Here is a 22,248-nt window from a genome sequence, read left to right as displayed (position 1 = left end):
CAACCGTAAGCAAATCTTCAGTACCGTAAAAGATTCAAACACATCAAAGTACAAGCAATGCAATGTTCAACCTAGTGCTACTCCACTGTACATGTGTATATGAATATATGCATGTATGCGTGTAAAAAATGTCAATTCCAGTTGGTCTTTAACCCATTTAGCGGACATAGTTTTTTTGGTTTCAGCTGGTTGCAACTGTTAATGAAGCACAATTTTTATGTTTAATCTTTATGAAAGTTACATGTATCGTCGAGAACATGGTTATATGCAGAATTTTAAATTAATTAATATTATTCACCATACAAAATGTACGAGTATTGCTTTATTAAATGCAAACTTATGCGAAAATGTAAATATTTCGCAAACATGGGGTTAATGATTTCGCGCACGTGCCAATCTGGTGCCGATTCGCAGAAATCGAATAATTTGTGTAGATGGAAGCGGCGAGGGGAAGACGAAAGCAGAACAATCGTGTATATGTATGTTTATATGTACATTTATAAATGCATACATACTTACATTCTCATTTGTTTGTCTTTTTGGATGCATGAAAAATTTGGTAGCAGAAATAGGTAATGAAATGAAGTTTACAAATATGTGCTTTATAAATTTAGGTTTAGTTATTAATAAATTAGATATGTAAATGACAATGTGGGGGACAAATATGCACATGAGTAGCGGAGCTGCCACTTACACGACTTTATTAGAACATATTTGAAAACTGAATAAATATTGAAAATGTTGAAAAATTTGTTAAATAGTTTCGGCTTAGATTAGCGTGATCTTTACTAATTGCTGCGAAAATCCGACGTTTTCAGATTTTAAGTATTTTTAAAAAAAGTTTCCAAGTCGAAAATAATTAAAAACTGAATTATTTCCATAAATATCGAAAATATGGAAAAAATTCATACAGACTTTCGACTTAGTTTTGTGAGATCTCTACAAAAAAAAAGGAAAATAATTCTTTTCACAGGTTTTTTTTTAGTCCAATACCAATAGTTTTTTACTTGAAAATAACACAAAAATTGGAAAATGTTATATAATATTTTCGATTTATTTGAACGTTGTGTGTACAAATCACCGAGAAGAAATTATTTTTTCCCCTAAAAACTATTCACAAAAAAAATCTAATACCAATAGTTTTATAATTGAAAATCTAACAACATATTACAAAAATCGAAAAATGCTATATAACCTTTCGATTTATTTTCACAGTATTTGTGGAAATCACCGGGGAAAAGGATTTTTGTATAAAAAAATATTTTCACAAAAAAACACAAACACATGGGACTTTTCTATTTGCAATTATTAATAAAATATCACAAAAATCGGGAATGTTATATACTATTTTCGATTTAATTTCATGTTACTTGTACAAATCATTGAACAAAAATTTAATTTCTTTTACTTGGGTTTTCTATTTGAAAATTTTCCCAAAATATCACAAAAATCTTCAATATTCATGTTTAATTAACATTCCAAATGCTCTCGTGAGATTTAGCTCTGTTAATATTCTGCTTTTCTGCTTTGTATTTTGCTTTCGCTGTTAAGTATACCAAATATTTGTCGCTCTTAAAATGCGCTTCGCCAGTTTAGTTGGCTCGAAAAATGTGGCATTCACAGTTCTTGGACCTTCTCTATAAATATACGTTCTCTGCATTTGGTATGTTGTGCGAAGGCCAACAACTGTGCCAAGTTTGGAAGAAATTGGTGCAGCGGTTACCAAGATATACACATGTAACCATAAGTGGGCGTAGCTACGCCCATTTTCCGAAAATTTACAATATTCTTATTTTTCGTCTAAAACTTATTGTAAATATCAATTTTGAGTGAATAATCTCCGGTAGTTACTAAAATATCGCAGTTTTCGTATTTCTGAAAATTACCATTATATGGGAAGTGGGCGTGGTTACAGTCCGATTTCGCTCAAAACCAACCTACCTTGGATAAATGGAAACCTACATACCAAATTTCGTTGAGATATCTCAATTTTTGCTAGAGTTATCGTGTACACGGATGGACGGACAGACAGACATGGCTTAATCGATTTCTCTTTTCATTCTGATCATTTATGTATACATTTGTCTATATCTATCTCGATTCGATTTGGCTGTTACAAACAACCGTTATGTGAACAAAATTAATATACCCTTGTGCACAAGTGCGCTCGGGTATAAAAAGAGTAAATAACAAAAGAAAATCAAATAAAAATAAAATAAAGTAAAAGAATACAAATAAAGAAAATTAAAAGTGAAAAAAATAAATTAAATTAAAGACAATCGAATCCACTGAAATAAAACAAATAATTTTTAACAAAAAAAAAACCCGACATAAAAACAAAATATATATATATATATATTTCATGATCCAATGATCGGATCTTAACCAGATTAGTATGGGCCCACCTCTGAGATAGTACCTCTCCGAGGCAAAAAGAATTATCGAAATCGGTCGACCTCTAGGAAAGAAAAACAGCAAAATTCAAGTTGATTTCAAAAAGAGTCCAATTAAGTGAGCATTTGAATAATTGATGGTTATTAAAAGGCGACCATCGAACTAATGGACAAGCCGCAGAGATGCGACTTCTGACTGTCCAAATGAGTAATGACCAACAGGCACTGGTCCATACATATGTATTTATGTACATAAGGGTGGTCCAAAACGAGGAATGTCGGAATTTTAATGCTCTCACCCCCTAGGTTTGTTCTATGTGGAAAAAAATATACCCCCAATTTTTTATTTTGAAATAAAAAAAAATATTTAGAGGACGCTCAAAGCGCTTAAAGTTTTTCATGTATTTTATATGGGGAAAAACAAATTTTTGTAGAAATGGTAGGGAATTCATGAAAATCAATATTTTTCGATCGGAGAACTCTGGTTCTCTTCAGGAGACTTCCAATATTACTACCCAATTGTTTATTTAACCATTTTTTAATACCAACGATTTTTTTATTAGAGCCCTCATTGCATTTTTAGGGGGGTTTTGGGGGTTTTTGATTGACCTATAAATTATAGTTACTACGAAAAAATTGTGATATTATTACAGGGAATCTCCTGCAGAGAAGCAGAGTTTTCCCATCGCAAAATATTGATTTTTAAGAACTCTATACCATTTCTACGAAAAGTTGTTTTTTTCCCCATATGAAATACATGGAGAACTTTGAGCGCTTTGAGCGACCAATAAATTTTTTTTGATTTCAAACTAAAAATAGGAGTATTTTTTCGGCCTAGGACAATACTAGGAGTGAGTGCATAATAATTCCGACTTTACTTTATCTCATCAATTTTTGTACCACCCTAATGAACATGCGTAGAGATGTGGGTAGTTACATAGAAGAACAATTTTGCATATGGACTACAAATGTGAAGCAGAGTAGACGCCATTGCGAAAAAGAAATACGCACGCAATTTTAAATGTTTTTTGCTCGTACGAATGCGTAACTGAATGTTTGTATGTCTGTGCAACCAATATTAGCTGCTATTTGGAGCTTTGTTGCGCCACATGGCGTCGAACGCCAATGACCAATAAAATACGCCAACAAATGAAAAGGTTAAGCCGCCAAATTAAAATTTGTGCAAACAGGGCGCACAGTAAACGAACAGCAGAAGCAATGAAAACAAACAATAACAAGGAAAAAATACATACATACATGTGGGGTGGAAACCCTAACTCGAATATCCAGCTGTAAGAAGTGAAGAATGATGGCAACTACTGGTAGAGCGAAGACAAAATTGCGAAGAACGACGAGTGAGTTAAGACAAAGACGGCGGAAAAGACGGTTCGCTTTTAAAGACGTACATATCTGTATAATAATCCTGAATTTTAACTTTCAATTTCATTTTGTTTAATTCTAAATAAATGCTACTACTTTGCTTGTACTTTAATTTGATATCGATAAACTTTGTAATTAATAAACTTTGAGTGAAGAATTACCATAAATATGGGGGCTCAACCAATGCCTTGTAGTGCGGTAGTGTAATTTATAAAAACGGTTTAATTTCTTAATTCGTGTGACCGAAAAACAAGTAGCAACAATCCTGTGACTGAATTAATGTGATTAAATAAAAGAAATTTGCATTTCACAATGTCGCGTTTGTTTGATTTCGAGAATGTTCGAAGAAATTTGCGTGTTTCCAATAAGAAAAATATTGTGGCTTTACATAAGTATGTATTTGGGAGAGAAGGCGACAGAGACAACAGAAAACGATTAAGAGAGTTCGCGGGTTTTGATTTCAATGAATACGATGAAAAATATGCAAAGAAGTGCGAATATATTAAACAAAACCTAAAGGAGTGCGATTTAATTTCAATTTGTAATTTGCTTACAATTAATTACGATGAACATGATATGATACTGCATATTTTCCACAATCTGCAAAATGGACATTTGTTAAATGAAGGTTGTCGCGATGAAGATAGTGAAACAGAGAACGAAGACGATGAAGTTGAAAGTGAAGAGAATATTAGTGAAAACGAATCGGCAGGCCACGCAGGCGCCAACGCGACCAACGAGTATAAGAAAGCTACAAAAATGCAAAACAGAGAAGGTAGCGCACGCCGAAAGCGTCAACAGAGTGAAATGAGCAACGAGTGTTTCGTGTCGGTAGAAAACGAAGAAAACGGTGTAAACAAAAATATACCCAGAATGCAATTACCGAAATTCGTGATGAACTTCCGCGATATCGAGGACTCTATCCGTATGTTTGATGGCACCGAAAAAATGCCGGTAAACGTGTGGATTGCAGAATTCGAAGAGACTGCAGCAATGATGGGGTGGGATGATTTCCAAAAATTTGTATTCGCAAAGAAATCACTCAAAGGTATTGCTAAATTGTTTGTGTCTAGCGAGAGGGGTATAGTTTCGTGGAATAAACTGAAGGCTGCATTGCTTAGCGAGTTTAAAACAACAACAAATAGCGCAACGCTTCACAAACAAATGTCTGAAAGGAAAATAAAGAGTGATGAGTGTATACAAGAATATTTTTTTACGATGCGTGAAATGGCATCAAGGGGAAATATTGACGACAATGCGTTGATGCAATATGTCATTGACGGCATACGAGATTTGAGTGTTAATAAATCTATTTTATACAATGCCACAAATATGCAAGATTTTAAGAGCAAATTAAAATGCTATGAAAAAATTCGTGAAAAGAATAATGAATTTAATGCCCAGACGAGTGACAAGAAGTCAGTAATAAACAAAAGAAATAGAGACATTATTTGTTTTAATTGTGGTGGAAAAGACCATTTATCAAGCAATTGCGAAAATAAAGCGTTAGGACGCAAATGCTTTAAGTGTAATAAATTTGGGCACATAGCGAATGAATGTGGTGTGAAAAAAGATAGCAAACCCAAAACAAATGTTAATTATATGAGTACAGAAGACGATGCCTTGAACAAAAGTATTGAAATAGGCGGAAAGAAATTCATCGCCTTATTAGACACTGGAAGTAAATTCAATTTGGTTACACAAAATGTATTTCAACATTTAAATAAGCCTGAACTGCGCGAGGTACAAATTCAATTAGTGGGTGTTGGTGAAAAACGCAATGAAAATAAAATTAAACCAATTGGTAGTTTCAAAGAAACTGTAAGAATTGATGACGATTATTTTGAAATGAACTTTTTAGTAATTCCATCAAAATGCATAGACGTCGAAGTTGTTATAGGGCGTGAAATATTGCAAGAAGCCTGGATAAGTTTAAAAGGGGGTAACGTTTTCATTCGAAAGTTAAATTCAAGTAAAGACTTTTCTTTTTTAAAAATAGACGTCGAGTTTAAATACAAAAGCCAAAGTATGTGCAATGATTAATAATTATAAGCCCAATGGGCAAAAGTGCACGAATGTTGTTATGGACATTATTGTAACAGACGAAACGCCTATATGTTCAAGACCGCGTAGGCTGCCGTTTACCGAAAGATGTATCGTCGACAGTAAAATTGACGAATGGCTAAAAGAAGGCATTATCGAACCAAGTGAGTCAGAATTTTCTAGCCCAATAGTCCTTGTAAGAAAACGCGATGGTTCGCCTAGACTTTGTATCGATTATAGGCGAATCAATAGAGTAATAATAAAAGACAATTTTCCTTTGCCTCTGATCGAGGATCAATTAGAGGGACTGCAGGATGCAACCATATTTAGCACGATTGATTTAGAAAACGGTTTCTTCCACGTTCCCGTGGCTCAAGCTAGCCGAAAATATACAGCCTTTGTGACCCACAGTGGTCAATTCCAGTTTTGTAAGGTTCCTTTTGAATTAACCAACTCACCAGCAGTTTTTCAACGCCACATCAACGCGGTTTTTCGAGAACTTACACGCAAAGGCATAGCACTGCCATACGTTGATGACATAATTATTCCCGGTAAAGACGAAAATGAAGCATTAAGCAATTTGCAAGAAGTTATTGATTTATGTGCTGATTACCAATTGAAGCTAAATTTGAAAAAATGTCAGTTTCTGAAAAAGAAAATCGAGTTTTTGGGGCATGTTATTGAAAATAAACAAGTGGCACCATCAGAACGCAAAGTTGAGGCAATTTCAAAATACAAAATGCCACAGAACATGAAGCAATTGCAAAGTTTTCTGGGTTTAGCAAGCTATTTTCGTAAATTCATAAAAAATTTTGCTGTAATAACCAAACCTTTGACAGACTTAATGAAGAAAGACGTAAAATTGGAAATTGGTCCAAACCAAATAAACGCTTTTAATGTCGTAAAACAAATTTTGACTGAAAAACCCGTACTTAAAATTTTTAACCAGAAGTGTGAGACGGAAATCCATACAGATGCCTCCATCGAGGGTTATGGAGCTATACTATTACAGAAATATCCAGAAGACGGCCAACTTCACCCCGTGTATTACATGAGTAAAAAAACGTCGGATGCTGAGCGGAAATTTTGCAGTTATGAACTGGAAATACTGGCTGTCATAGTAGCGTTGAAAAATTTTCGAGTCAAGAGAAATCCACATTTAACGACTTTATTCTCAAAGGGGATTTGCTTTACAAAATTGTTAAGGATTCTGAACTCTTGGTAGTCCCTCGAGCGCTACAGCGAGAAATAATTAGGAACGCACATGAGAGAGGCCATTTTGCTTTGAAGAAGACTAAAGATCTCATCACAAAAGAATACTTCATTCCGAATTTAGAAGAAAAAATAAAACAACACATATCTTGCTGTATAACATGTATTATCTCGAATCGTAAACAAGGTAGACAGGAAGGGGAGTTACATCCAATTCGAAAAGACGATATTCCTTTGTATACGTATCACATTGATTTTGTGGGTCCACTGGAAACGACGTGCAAGCAATATAAGCATATACTGGTTGTTGTAGACGCGTTCACCAAATTTTGTTGGCTATATCCCACAAAATTTACGTCAGCCGATGAAGTTATTAAAAGATTGCGAAGTCAAAGCGTACTTTTTGGAAATCCCTATCAGATTATATCCGATCGTGGGTCTGCTTTTACATCAGACGCCTTCAAACAATATTGTGAGCTTGAGAATATCATTCATCGGAAAATAACCACTGGTCTTCCACGCGCAAACGGCCAGGTGGAACGAATAAACGACGTTGTGAGTACAGTTTTAACTAAACTTAGTACAGATGACTCAACGAAATGGTATAAATACGTTGAGAAAGTCCAGCAAGTTCTTAATTCAACATTCTCCAGAAGTATTGATATGACGCCATTTGAACTGCTCGTAGGTGTCAAAATGAGAACGAAAGAAGATGTCAAGCTTTAAGAATTAATTGAAAAGCAATTCGTTGAATCATTTAGCGAAGACCGAGTTGAACTACGTAAGCATGCAAAATCTCAAATCCTAAAGACGCAAACTGAAAACAAAAAAAGCTACAATCTACGACGAAAACCACCGAAAACATACAAAATCAGTGACTTAGTGGCGATAAAAAGGACGCAGTTTGGTGGGGGACTTAAACTAAAACCGAAGTATTTGGGTCCGTACCAAGTTATTAAAGTCAAACCAAGCGATACTTATGACGTCATAAAGGTGGGCAATAGTGAAGGTCCACGAAACACGACGACATGTGCTGAATACATGAAGCCATGGTTATTTCACATCGACGACGACGACGGTACATTCGAGGCGAATGTGTAATAGGATGGCCGAATGTGGGGTGGAAACCCTAACTCGAATATCCAACTGTAAGAAGTGAAGAATGATGGCAACTACTGGTAGAGCGAAGACAAAATTGCGAAGAACGACGAGTGAGTTAAGACAAAGACGGCGGAAAAGACGGTTCGCTTTTAAAGACGTACATATCTGTATAATAATCCTGAATTTTAACTTTCAATTTCATTTTGTTTAATTCTAAATAAATGCTACTACTTTGCTTGTACTTTAATTTGATATCGATAAACTTTGTAATTAATAAACTTTGAGTGAAGAATTACCATATACATATAAGTAAAGTAACAAATATTGCTGAAATTAAATTGATAAACCACAAATTAATTGGATGGTCGGTGGCAGAGTGTGGCTGGTGGATCTGCTGTACATACATATGTATGTACATATGTATAATGATTATCGTACTCGTTGGAGAGCGCCAAGCGCACTGTCGCCACACGCCAATGGAGCCATGCCAATGCGGATGATGATATGTGAAAAAAACAAGCAAGCACACGCACACGGGCATACATACATAAAACATCCACACATGTGCATAGTAAAAAAAAATCAAAAAATATGAACTTTGTGTACTTGTGTGCCATTGGGCGCCGCCATATTCCTTGTGTGGCCACAGAGGCAACATTCGAAAAAAAATGAAATTAGCTTCTTTTGGTTCACTTTTTAATGTTTTTGCATGCCTTCGTTTTAATTTGACTCAACTCAACAAAGAAATTATTGAATGAAATTGCGGAAATTCGATTGAGATCAATAATTATTCATATCTACATACATACATATGTATTTTTGTATGCGAATGCACATTGGCTTGGTTTATCTCTGTCGGCTTTCATTTGCTATATCCATCTACTCAGTCGGTTTGTATCCAATTGAACTCAAATTGAATTGATGATTGCAAAATTAAAAGTGGAATGCGCTAATGTCAATTTGCCTATAAAACCGCAATGAAGATGAAATTATTTGCTAAGCGCAGAAAAGTACACAAGCTTTGAGTAATTAAATAGTTTGTGGGTAGCAAATTAGTGATTAGATTAAATTGTGTGTACACTTTTTCACATAATTGTAGTTTAGCTGAGTTTAGCACTGGAAAACTAGCCATGATTTGACTTCGTAGGATGAAAGAGCCTTAGTGGCCCGTTCTGATATCCCTTTTGAATCATAGTTGTTTCCGATTAAATACGTACATAGGTAATAATAATAATAATAGATTGGCACGTATGTTAGTGTTTGGCCGATCTTCTCCTCCAATAAGTGGCGTGCGCCTTGATGTTCTCACACAAAGGGTTCGGACCTAGAGTTTCACGCCGATTCCGAACGTTGATTGTATTTTTATCAGAATCTGTTTTTCATGGCAGAAATGCACTCGGAGGTTTGCCATTGCCTGGATTGTTCTATATCGAAATCAAATATACCCCTATTTTTTATTTCAAAATCAAAAAATGTCTACAGTTCGCTGAAAACACGCAAAGTTTTCCATGTATTTTATATGAAAACAAAACACAATTTTTTAGTTTCTCTTCAGGAGACTTTCAATAATAATATCCAATGGTTTATTTAATAATCTTTTTAACATTAACTATTTTTTATAGGTTCGCTAAAAACCACAAAAAATACATTTGGGTATATTTTTCTCGGTATAGGACAACCTTGGCGGGCGAGACCATTAAAATTCCGACTTTAATTTTTTTGGATAACCCTATGCACTTAATTTCATTTCAGATTTAGAAACCTATTTTGAATGTTTCTATGTTTTTTTAAATTAATTTTTAGAATTTTTGTTTTACAAAGGAATTTTTATTTTTTTTTAATTTGTTTTTGTTATTTTATGGCCTTATAACAATTATATTCAACAATTTTTATTGGGCTTGAGGCATTTTTTAAGGAAAACTTATTGTGGAAAGCAACTGAAAGAAGTCTGATGAGGAAATGTGGTGATTTCCGAAATAGCTATCACTTCTACCATTTTTTCAAATTATTGTTGCGTTTCCACTATAAGTTTTCATTAAAAAACGGCCTCAAGCTCAATAAAAATTGTTGAATTTTATTTTTCTTTTTATTTTTTTCTTTTTTTAATAAAAGTTTTCTTTTAATTAAAAGATTTTATTGCGTTAAAAAGAAAAATGCTTTTTTAATAGAGATCTTTTTCCTTTTTTAATTTATTTATTTTTATTTTTTGGAACTCGTTTAAGTTAAAATTTTTTATCTTAATTTTTTATTTTAACTTAACTTTAGATAACATTATTTTAAAATAATAAATTCTTTTAATTTAATTTAATTTTAAGGAGCTTATTTAACTTTATTTCTCTCTTATTTTAAATGTTGTGGTTTTCTTTTTTTGCTTTACTTTCTTCTAACTTTAAATAATATTGTTTATTTTTCGAGCTCAATAAATAATGGGATAAATTTAACTTTAAATTTTTTATTTCAAAAACAAAAATATTTTTTTAATTTCATTTCATTTTTAGAAACTTATATTTTTTCTCCTTTTTTTAATTAAGATTTGTAATAATATATACATATATGTGATAATTTTCTTTTAATTTTTAGATATTATTGCATTAAAAAATGTTTTTTTTCTTAATTTTATATAATTTGTTTCCTTTTAAATATTAATTCTTCGTTTTTAACTTAACTTAAGTTAACATTATTTTTAAAATATTTTTTTTTAATGTAATTTAATTTTGAGGAAATTGTTTTAGTTTATTTTTCTTATTTTAGTTGTAGTGGTTTTCTTTTGAGTTTAATTTGTAGACTTTATTCTTTTAGATAAAAATATATTTTCTAATATCACTTAATTTCTAGAAACTTAATTTTTGATCAAACTTTTATTTTCTTACATTACATATTATTATTTTTTCTTTAATATTTAATTTTTATGGTTTTGTTTTCATTGTTTTCAAGTCAGATGCTAGAATTGACAATTGTCTTACGAAAAACTGTGGTGATTTGAAAGGTAGTTGTCGGAACTGTCTGTAAAAGATAATAGAATATGTGCGGATTGTAATAGAAAGCCTAGTTTCGGGTCCATAAATATCGCCACACTGAGAAAAGATTAAGGTTACGTCATATTCATATAAAAATATTTCATGCATTTTTTATATCAATTTTGAGAAACTTTAAAGAAGTAGCATTTTTCCGGAGTAAGTATCTCACTTATGTTATATGCACCAAGGATTCGGTGGTTTGCTAAGTTATGTACACATATCAGAGCTGTGTAATGATTGAATCAATTGAGTGTGCATTCTCATTTTTTTCGTTTAAAAAATGTGATTGTTTGATTTAAAAAATTTAACAACCACTCTTGAGATTGGTTACAAATTCCAAACACAAAATATGTAGTGTGTTATGGAATGGTTGATACCCATTCACATAGAGAATGTGAATGCAAAAAAAAAACTCAATCATGTATGATTGGACGTTTATGGGAATGCAATCTGTCATTATCATTCAGTACTAATACTATTTGTTGTATCAGGGTTGAAATTTTTGTACCCAAAATGTGAAACCAGAAGATTGCCATCTCCCTTAAAATAAGTAAACAAATAAATATTTGGTGCTAAAATATTTTTCTAAGTGTTTGGCCGAACTTCTGCTCAAACTTGAGGCATGAGTTCTGATTTTATAAGAAGAGTTTTCAAGGCAGAAATATACTCGAAGGTATGCCATTGCGTGCCGAAGGACGACTGCTATTTTGTGTTATGATCTGACCAGGTATTTAACCATGGTCCTATGGAGTGGAAGTACGCACATGTAATCACTCTGCTACGGCGGCCGCCGTAAGTACATGCTATACATATCGTCGTTTAAAGTACAAAACCGCGTATCAAGAAAATGCAAAACCGCGTAATTGCATAAATTATTTTCTAGAGAGTAAAGTCACCCATATTTCAAAATGGTTATCTTTTTTATAAAGCAAACGTATTTCTGGCTAGTATATTTCAGGACGAATGGATAAGAATTGAGCCAAGAGCTTTTGTGAGCAAATCCAATTTTTGGCAGCCAATGTCAATCACACGGTTTTGCAGAATGACGATACGCGGTTTTGTACTTTAAACGACGATATATATGTACACATATTAGATTATTTATTCCCAAAATGCATGAAAACTATAGTATGCTTGCAAACAATTAATAACATTTCGTGATAAACAGTTTTACAAATGTATTTGCACTTCAAATTTGTATTTTAATAAAGTATTAATTAAATAAATTATTATTGTAAATTATTATTTTAATAAATAGATATAGAGATATTTATACTTGGCAACTCTTGGACTTTTCTTCATTTGTAACAAATGACAGATGTAAACAAAATAAAAAAATAATTGTATTTTTACAAATTTAAAGCAAACGGGCGTTCTTTACAAAAAAATGTAGTTAGTGATCGAATTGCGCATATTTTTTTTACAATATCAAGTGCCCACAAGAAGTGTTAAACCACTAAATAGCTTAAAAAAACGCTTTCAAAAATTCGAAACGAGAGTGAAGTGCAGTGTTCAATTGTGATGGAAATTGCAGGCAAAATTTGTGCGTGTGTAATTAATGTTTTACTTATTTGAAGAAATGTTGCCCGTTGCCAAACCAAGACCCCCGCTTTCCCCTGGTGGTTACATAATACTTGAATAGCTCCTTAATTAACATGTGTTTGTTTAGAGCACGCACGGCCAGTTAAACAGGCATGTCTGAATCGATTTCCTTCATCATTCTTAGCAATTTGATGTGCATTTTTATTGTTATGTGTTGCAAACAGACATTTTAGGAACTAAATAGGTTCTAAAATCTCTGTACACAAGCGCACTTATTTTTAACAGTTTCCAGTTTATGTAATATTAATCAAAACAGCTTTTATTTATTTTATGTATTATGTGATTTCTGGAAGCGTCGAATACAAAAAAGGGCTGTGACTGGGTTTATGTAATTTGAAATTGTATTGATGATTACTAATAATAATAGAAACGAGCTTACATATCGACACAACTAAAAATTTCATATATCTCAGTAGAGCCAATTAAAGATTTTTTGTTTCGTAATTTAGCAATAATATGTCTTGGAACGTAATTATTCCGGATTATATGCAGTCATACTGTAAGCTTTCAAATTATGTATTTTTCTAAACCTGAAATTTTGAATTGTGCCGTTATTGCAGAGGACCATCGACATATATTAGTGTTTGGCCGAGCTACTCCTCCGATTGTGGCATGCGCCTTGATGTTGTCGCACAAAGGGGAGGGACCTACAGTTTTACGCCGACTCCTGCCGGGGGCCGACCACTATTACAAAAAACATTTTCTTTTTTTTGTTGGCCGGAACTGGGCTCGGACGCTCACCCTGCGGAATGGTAGTGCGCACTTCTAACCACTACACCACAGCGATCGCTTAATTAATTTTAATCATTAATCGCGATTAACCATTTATTCGTTAATTTTTAGTCATTCATAGACTAACATTTTGTCGACAATACTCGCATAAGATAGTCCCAAATTTTCACAAAAGAGAAAAGTGATTTTCTTCAAAACTTTTGAATGACGTCTTGACTGAACTTACTAATTCGGAATTTCTACTATTACTTATAGAGTAGGCTATTCATAAAGTCTGGGTAATGAAATACAAATTTTTCTATTATAAGTTCCATAAAAATAAGGAGACTTTTATTGTTTAATTTATTTTTTGCACATAAACTTGTATCTTGAACTTCTTTTTCCAAAAAGGGAGGATGTCAAAATTTCAATAGATATCGGATGTACGGTAATTTTCCAAAGAGATCTCCTAATAGATAAGTTCATGAAAACTATTCCAAACGAAAACTTAAAATTGTTAAAAAAAATAATAACTAAATTTAACTAATTTATATTAGAGGTTTGAAGTTTATCCCACTGTAAGTATGAAATCTTCAGCTATGTGTTTCCATTGTCACTTTTTCGTAGCGATATCAACTGCCTGACAATTAAGAAGATTGTGACGTTTCATGCTACCATACGCAATATCTTAAATCCTTCAAATTTTATTATTAACCTTTTGTTTGTTAAGCACATTTTCTTCTTAGATTCGAAACTTGATCAAGCAAAATTGCCTTTGTTTTTGACTAAGAGATGCTCAATAAGCTCAGAATTGTAGTTCTCATTTGCGTACATAACAATAAATTATTAATTTTTGTTTCACACCAACTCCAATATTGAATAGTAAAATATATTTTAATCTTACCCAAATAAACAACGATTTAGTTCAATGGTCAATCATATATAGAGTATAGGGTGGTAATGTGTTAAAGTTTTAAAGTTTTTAAACGTAAAATGACGGCTAATACCTTTTTAAGCGTTTTGTAATTTAACCAAAACTCATTAGCATCCACTCAAGCAAGGAATTATTTACTTTTCAACATGCATTAGCAGAGTGCACTTCTCTTTTGTTTAGAATTTGGTTGTCAAACACACTACATCGGATCTTTTGACACATTTACCAGAATTTACCACCAGGTAGCTTCTGACAAAGAGATGACCTTACTTACTCTCTTATTTGTCCTCTCAGTTGCCAGAAAACCAAGTATGATTTCCGGTAAAATCTGGAAATTCTGGTAAAAAATGGTAATTGGTTCACAACTAAATAATATTGGGAATACTTTTGAGGTGTTTGAAGAGGGTTGCGACCTGTTTGAAACTAAATTTATTTATAATAATCATATTTTGGCCTTGACACTTTTGCTACGTTTTGGCCGAGCTTCTCCTCCGATTTGTAGCGTGCGCCTTTGCTGTCACACAAATGGGAGGGACCTACAAACTTACGCCGACGCCGAACGGCGATACAATTTTTATGATGAGCTATTTTTTTATTAAAGACACTAAGATTTTTAAAATATTTTCACTAAAATTTTATCAACCTAAATGTTAACCTTATGCGAAGTAGTTATCTAATTTAATGTAAATTTTAAACATTTTCAAGATAAAACATGAATTATATTTAAAACGTAAATTTTAATACAACTGTTTTATATATAATCCCAAACATATGATATAAAATCCCCTCTACCAAAAAACTTAAATTGGGTAACGCCGGTTTGAATTTTTACAATTGAGCAATTGTCAAAAATCTTCCTTTTTATCAAAAAGTTATTTACCAGGGTGTCTTTGAACTAATGATTGGTACTGAGTTAAAGAATGCACACACATAAAAGATTGCAGCCTTTTCAATACTCATTCAGTGTTAAACCTTTTTTTGATTGGGCATTGGTTTCTTCAATCTTGCTATGAATATGTTGATGTGTGAATTCATAACTGCTTTGAGAGAATGGAAAATTCAAAAATTTTAAACCTCAATCGTAAGCGAAGAATAAGTAATGAAAACTGGATAGAAAAAAATTGTTGATTTAAAATTGAAAATGATTTCACACTTACACAGCTCTGACACATATATGTCTCAGTTCTCGCTATGACTTACATACAGGGGCGGATCCAGCAGGGGGGTTTTGGGGGTTAAACTACGTGCCAGTCAGTGGCGGACCCACGGGGGGTGTTTTAATACATAGACGCCATATTATACATACATATGCGCCATATTAAAACATACCCCGTGCGTCCGCCCCTGATTGACACGTAGTTTAACACCCAAACCCCCCCCCCCCCCCCCCTCCCCCGCTGCATCCGCCACTGCTTACATATCTTCGAGTCAAAGTATATTTTCTCCCTCTCCCCCTTCCCCTCGGCTGCCTTCCGCCATAAGCACGTCATTAATCTTTAAATTTGTCAATCACTAACTGCAAACAAACACAGTTGGTGACCATCAAATTTTGCACAACAGATGGAATAACTCAGCAACAAGTTCATTACACTACCCTCACCGCGGACCCACAAATTGCTATTGTCTTCACTCAACCTTCAACACAGCCACCAAACACTTGGAAGCTCCTTTGTTCTTTTGCTTGTTGAGGGTGGCATGCATTCCTTTGTGTTTGTGTAATTAAAGAGAAAATTGTGCAATGAAGTTGACAATGCAATTAACCCTTTTGGAAACCAATGACAGCAGCAGGAGCACCAGAAAAAAAATATGAAAATGATAATCTGCTGAAGTTACAGTGCACTCAACGCGAGTGACAAATTTCACTGTCACCCAAAGTGAAAGGGTTGACTTTTGCTTGCTGCTTCAGCTGCTGCTGCTGCTGCCAAGCAGTGCGTCCTGGTTGATTGGTTGCGCGAATGGCTGGTTGCACGCTAAGGGTTGTTGACACATGCCATTGTTGTTGTAAAATAAAAATAAAAAAGTCTATATAATTTTTGATAGACAATGAGTGGCATAATGGCTGGCTGTAATAGCCGGCGGCGGCAGGTGGGTGGGTGGCCGGCTGGTTGGCGGATTGGTGCAAATTGTATAAGTAAGTGCGCGATGCCCCGTCTGCCGCTGCTAAATTTGCTATTGCGGCTGGTGTGGCGCGCGGCTGCCGATTATTTAATTTAGCTACTAAAAATACCAGATGATTATATACGAGTACATGTACATATGTAATACATACCTTGTTATCATAAGCCACAATGCCACACAATTCTAAGCATATCACGCTGTGTTGCAAATCGTGAATTTCTTGATTTCAGCTCAATTTGCGGGCAAATCTACACAAATCACTGCGCAAAAAATATTATAACGTGCTTCTAAACGTGAAAATAAAAACAAAAGTGCGACTGGGTTGTATATTTAGCAGCTTGGCGCGTTGCAGCTGAGCTAGTGCGGCAACTGATTACGCTCGGAATACCTACAAATCATATGTAAGTGTCTCTCAATTGCCACAATCAAATTCAAAAAGAATTCACTTAATTCGCTAGCGGGTAATCAGAAAGTTGAAAGCGAGACACTATTTGCAATGTCAGTACAGGACGCAAGCAAAGTGATGGGCGGGGGTGAACAAGACAGGGGAAAATGCACAATACATAAAATCAGCGTTCAGTGCGTTTTTAAAAATCAAGGGAGGTATTATGGTAGCCACTTAAATACAAAAGGCATCATTTATAAATGTTTTCCTCCAAAAAATCTGACCAACCAATCGCCCACTTTTGACCATCCAAAGATTTGGTATATTAGGCCTTTTTTGAAATATTTTAAAATATTTCGAAGGGATCTGATTAAAAAGAAGAGGGACCGAGAATAAAAGTTTTGCTCCCAAAATCGCTTAAAACCCAAACCGAAATGGGGAAAAATCTTCGGCGGTGTTTTCACAAGGACGAAAGTGAGAACAAAACCGTCGCGAACTTTCTAAGCGGGAATAATATAAGAACGAAACGCAGTGGGGCCTTCCCAAAGGGAGCAAAATGCAAACAATCCTTTCGGGAAGATTTCTAAGAGAACAAAATGGCAACAAAAGTCTTCGGAACGTTCTGATAAAGAACAAAACCGGAACGAAACTCTAAGAAACTTTCTCTCGCAGAACAATTTGGGAACTGAGGACTCAGAAACTTTCTGACAGAACTAATCTTCTCTGAACTATTCGCCAAGAAAATTTTTCCCATATCTTTCCATTGTATTGAATTCTTTGAATATTAAAATTAATCAACAAAGAAGTGAAAGTTAATTATGCAAATTAAGTCAACGAAAGACTTAAGACACGAACTTTTCTTGTACAGAAAATGAAAAACTGTTTCATAAATGAACAGTTCACCCTAATTTTAAACGATATGGTTCTCATCCGAATACACAGACGCTCCTCTTATTCTTAACATTAAGTTCTCAAAAATTTTGTTCTCTAGCCGAACGTTCCCCAGACTTTTATTCTTATTTGTTTCTCATTGGAAACTTTCCCGAACGTTTCGTTCTCATTATGTTCTTCTTGAGAATGTTCTCGAGAGTTTTGTTAGCATTTGTCCATCACGGATATGTCAAGTATGTTTTGTTCTCTAGCAGAACATTCCCAGACTTTTGTTCTTATTTGGTCCTCCGTGAAAATGTTCCCGTTACTTTCGTTCTCATATTGTTCTCATTGGAAACTTTCCCGAAAATTTCGTTCTCATTCTGTTCTTCTTGAGAATGTTCCCAAGAGTTTTGTCTGCATTTTTTTTTCTTTATGGTAACGTCCCGAACCTTCTGTTCTCATTTTGTTCCCGTTTGGTTCTTTTGTGGGTAACATTACCTTTTGTTCTCGTGCAGAACTAAATAAAACCTGGAACGAGATCTCGGTCCCTGAAAAAGATCCTTGAATAATCAAAAGAATATATTTGCCTCAAAAAATAAAATCTGATGACATCATAGGACTCAGCTGGGAATTCGTTTTTAGTCTCTGGCCAAACCGACAAACAAGTGCCAAGTGAGAATTATAGGAAGATACTACCTTAAAACCTATGCTCGCGAACCAGAGATTTTTCGATCTTTCACACCGAAAACCTAACACTGACTGTATAAACTATTATTTTTACAGCAGGGAAGTGGAGGGCTTTTTGGACTGTTGCCCATTTACCGAATATGTTTGTATGAGGTAGGTCACCACGGACTTAGAAATTTATGCAGTTTCCTAAAGGGGGAATATTTATAATTGCAAGATTCAGTGATTGACCCCGGAAGGTTCAAGTTGATTTTTAGGATATCATAGAAACGACTTTATTCAGATAGAAGTTTTAACCGAGAATTGTTGCATAAGAATCCATGTCGATAGGTTAGGTTATGAAAGCTAATTTGCCTGTGAAATGCCCATTTTATTGCCAATAGGAGGCACATCCTCTAATCGGGGTTATTCCAAAGTGTCATTATGCATAGTCGGCCGCTGTGGTGTAGTGGTAAGCAGTGCGCGCTTCCACTCCGCAACGCCTGGGTTCAAAGCCTGGTCAAAGCAACATCGCAGCAAAATATAGAAAAAAGGTTTTTTCTTAACAGCGGTCGTCCCTCGGCAGGCAATGGCAAACCTCGGAGTGTATTTTTGCCATGAAAAAACAGCTTCTCATAAAAATACAATCGCCGTTCGGAGTCGGCGTAAAACTGTAGGTCCCTCCGCTCTGTGTGACAAAATTAAGGCGCACGCCAAAAATCGGAGGAGAAGCTCGGCCAAACACTAACATATGTGTAAGCGCCAATCTATTATTATTATTATTATTATCATTATGCATAGTTTCTAATAAATCACTTAATGTCCCCGTTGAAATGAAAACATTCGTTAGTTTGACATCCTTTTTCTCTGCGAAGCTGGTGGAAAAGATACCTGAATCACGCTGCACATTGTCATAGGAAATGGTGAGTTGATCTTTCTTCTTCTTCAACTCAATAACTACGACAGAGAAAAAATCCTTGGTATACATCGAAGTTGCAGCATTGATATATAATCAATATCCTATGATGATGGCAGACAGCGTACGGTAAGAATTATTACCGAGGATTTATTTAACGCCAAACGTTTTTTAGTTGGTTTCCTGTTAAACCTCTTGTTAAGCGTCGGTCATAAAGACCTTTGAGACTTTGTTGGTCCATTTGTTACGGTTCTTGTGTACTCGTAAATTTTCCGCAGTAGATCATAAAACCGTGGTTGTAGGAAGTTATCCGCCTCGCTGATTTATGTATATAAATATCCGAACCGCTTCGGTTATTCCATTTTACGCGATATTTTTATGTAGCGCAACCACACAGAGAGAAGCGTTGACCTGACTCAGTGATGTGAATTTTTGACTTCACTATTTAGGGTTCCAGGGCTTTTAATGCCGCTTGGCAGTCAACGATTGTAGTACCATTACCTAATAAAGACCTACTTTTCGGCAATCAGCATTTCTATGGCAGGGATCTCTATTTGAAAGGTACTGTAGTACAGGCAAATTATTGCCAATGAGTCATACTTAATACCGTTCGTTCACTCAACATCGCTGCGTGCTTATATTTATACCGCTTCCGCAATTCTGACCTCACAAATCTAAGGCCCCCTTTTTTGGCAACACCAGTTCTGAAAACTTGTGGCGGAATTAAGTGAAAGAGAATATTAAATTCTTCTAGGAGTGCACATCGTTTAGCGGCTGATGATCCCTCCAGCTTTCTTCAAACCCCCTTTTACATTACTAAACATCGCGCCTCCGATTTGATCAAACCCCATTATGAAATTTCTGAAATAGGTTTCGGAAGCTTATGGAACCAGACTCCAATGCAATTGGGTATAGTCATTTTTGTGGATATGCAGTTACGGTTGCATGGCTATGCTCAATCCCAACTCTTGCGTCCTCATTCGCGCACCCTGGGTAACGTGAGCAAGCAAAGTACGCGTTGCGACAACTACTCCGAATGGCGCTTTGGGTCACGACAGAAATAGAGCGAGTGTCGGATTTAAGGACTTACTGAAGACTGCAGCGTCTGAGGTGCAGCTGCAAGCGGGCGTCTGTGTTAGAGTAAGCGGCTCGCTATATAAATGTGCACTCGGTTAAGAAACCAGCCCTCTCCCAACAATGGATAGTTCCCTGGGTTGGGACTCGCCACGCTCGCTTCCACCCCCTGAAGACCTTGCATTCTGCTTGTCCTATTTCTGCCTGAGCTGCTCCATGTCCGGTCAAATCATCCCAAGTGAACAATGTCGCTGTGGTCCAGTACCTTACACCCAAGTCTAATTATTCGATGCTATCATTATCGTGGCCGATCACTCTCTGACCAATTTCGAGGGAAATATAGGTGGATTCAGTCTTCTTATGGCCGGTTGACTATCCAATAGGTGCTTACCTTCTGATTGAAGTCATACCCTTAAGCATTTTGGCTACTGCCTCTTTAATTCTAGCCACGTCTGCTTGAAAAACGCTACATCCGTCTGGAAGCCTAATTTCGAAGTAGGCCGTGGAGCTTCTGTCTTCAAGCCTTCAATAAAGAGACTGGTTAATAAACAAGATCACTGCACCCTCTTCATTCTCAACGCTCTAAGTGCCTAAATAGTCTATCTCTCTGTAGCGAATCTCAACTGCCGAGAATTCAATGAAATAGAAAAAGTTTAGCTACGGTGTCTTAGGGCCGCGAAACTGCTTTGGCCGGAAGATCCCCTTTTTCAGGAAAGACTTCCCTACAGCAGTATATAGCAACTCATGCCTTATTCACTCTTACCTCATTGTAAGGTCTCCTCGATCAGTCTCTATCTAGGTATTTGTACTTCCTAGTAAAAAAGACAAATTTTGTCTTGGAAGGATTGACAGGAGGGATATTGTTAGACGTATATTTAATCAGCAGGGTTGGGTACAGAAATCGACCAGAATCGGCCCTCAAGAACACTTTTATGAAGAAATATTTTTCGGTAGATTAGGCTTACCACTCGAAAAAGTAGGCAACGTAAGGGGGGGTTTTGTTTACGCCCCTTTGTGTGGAATGCCACTATAACCCACATGTATGTATATATACACAACAGTGCATTCTAATTTTTGCTGTGATAACATCAACACCAACACATAGCCTAGTGCGCGGCGCTGCTTGCCACTTGCATCAGCGCATAGCAACATATCACCGACCTGCTAGCAAATTGCATCAGCGCATCAGTCCACACAACCGGCTGGATGGCTGCCTAATTTGAATTTGAAGTGAGTAAATTAAACACAAACGCGACGGGTAATCGCACACAACCGGTAGTTGCAACGCCAACGCCAAAGCGGGCAAACAAACACCTTCACCCCGGCCACTGGCAGCGTAGGCATTTCAAATCAACTACACTCATCCGCCTACCCGCCCTACTTCTTACCGCCATGCTAATTTGCGGGGATGCCGCCAACGGTCGACCGCCAATTTTCCAACACTAATTCACTATCAACAACACCGACAACGCTGCGCCACGCAACTGATGACATTAGCTCATCACAGCATCAGCTGTTGCACATCCGCATTGTCTGCGGTAGTCTTGTCTAGTAGTTAATTGGGTTAAATGCGGATGGCTACTTTGTTGTGTGTGTGTGTTTGTGTGTGTGTGTGTGTGTGGGGTATGTTTGAGTTACACGTGCGCGGCGGGCTGAACTTTGTAAGTGACACTTGATGACATTGTACCTAAACTAGATATCAATTTAAGAGCGGAGTGATTAAGTAGAAAATTCTATTTGTATGTAGATTTCTTTCGTTTTTCCATAATTCACTGACAACATTCCTAACTCACAAACTTCTTACCCATAGAATGCGAGAAAAA

At 35.5% G+C, this 22,248-nt stretch overlaps 2 protein-coding genes across 6 annotated transcripts in view; both read left to right on the top strand.

Annotated features, from left to right (window-relative positions):
• Positions 1–22,248, top strand: part of LOC118740857 — a 534,289-nt gene that overhangs the window by 59,846 nt on the left and 452,195 nt on the right. The window lies entirely within an intron of this gene.
• The window catches only part of LOC118740858, a 68,987-nt gene continuing 50,121 nt past the window's right edge, over positions 3,383–22,248 (top strand). The window contains exon 1 of one of the 2 annotated variants that reach the window (XM_036472592.1): positions 3,383–5,980. In XM_036472592.1, the coding sequence (XP_036328485.1) occupies positions 4,086–5,816 (1,731 nt within the window). In that variant the 5' untranslated portion in view covers positions 3,383–4,085 and the 3' untranslated portion in view covers positions 5,817–5,980. Of the gene's footprint in view, positions 8,287–22,248 lie in introns of both variants that reach the window. The other variant, XM_036472591.1, reaches the window with a different exon arrangement.

Source organism: Rhagoletis pomonella, unplaced genomic scaffold (assembly GCF_013731165.1).
Source record: "Rhagoletis pomonella isolate Grant_MI unplaced genomic scaffold, Rhpom_1.0 Rhpom_scaffold_00006, whole genome shotgun sequence".
Classification (NCBI taxonomy): domain Eukaryota; kingdom Metazoa; phylum Arthropoda; class Insecta; order Diptera; family Tephritidae; genus Rhagoletis; species Rhagoletis pomonella.
The sequence above is the reverse complement of the archived record's forward strand: the minus strand, read 5'-3'. Positions and strand labels throughout refer to the sequence as shown.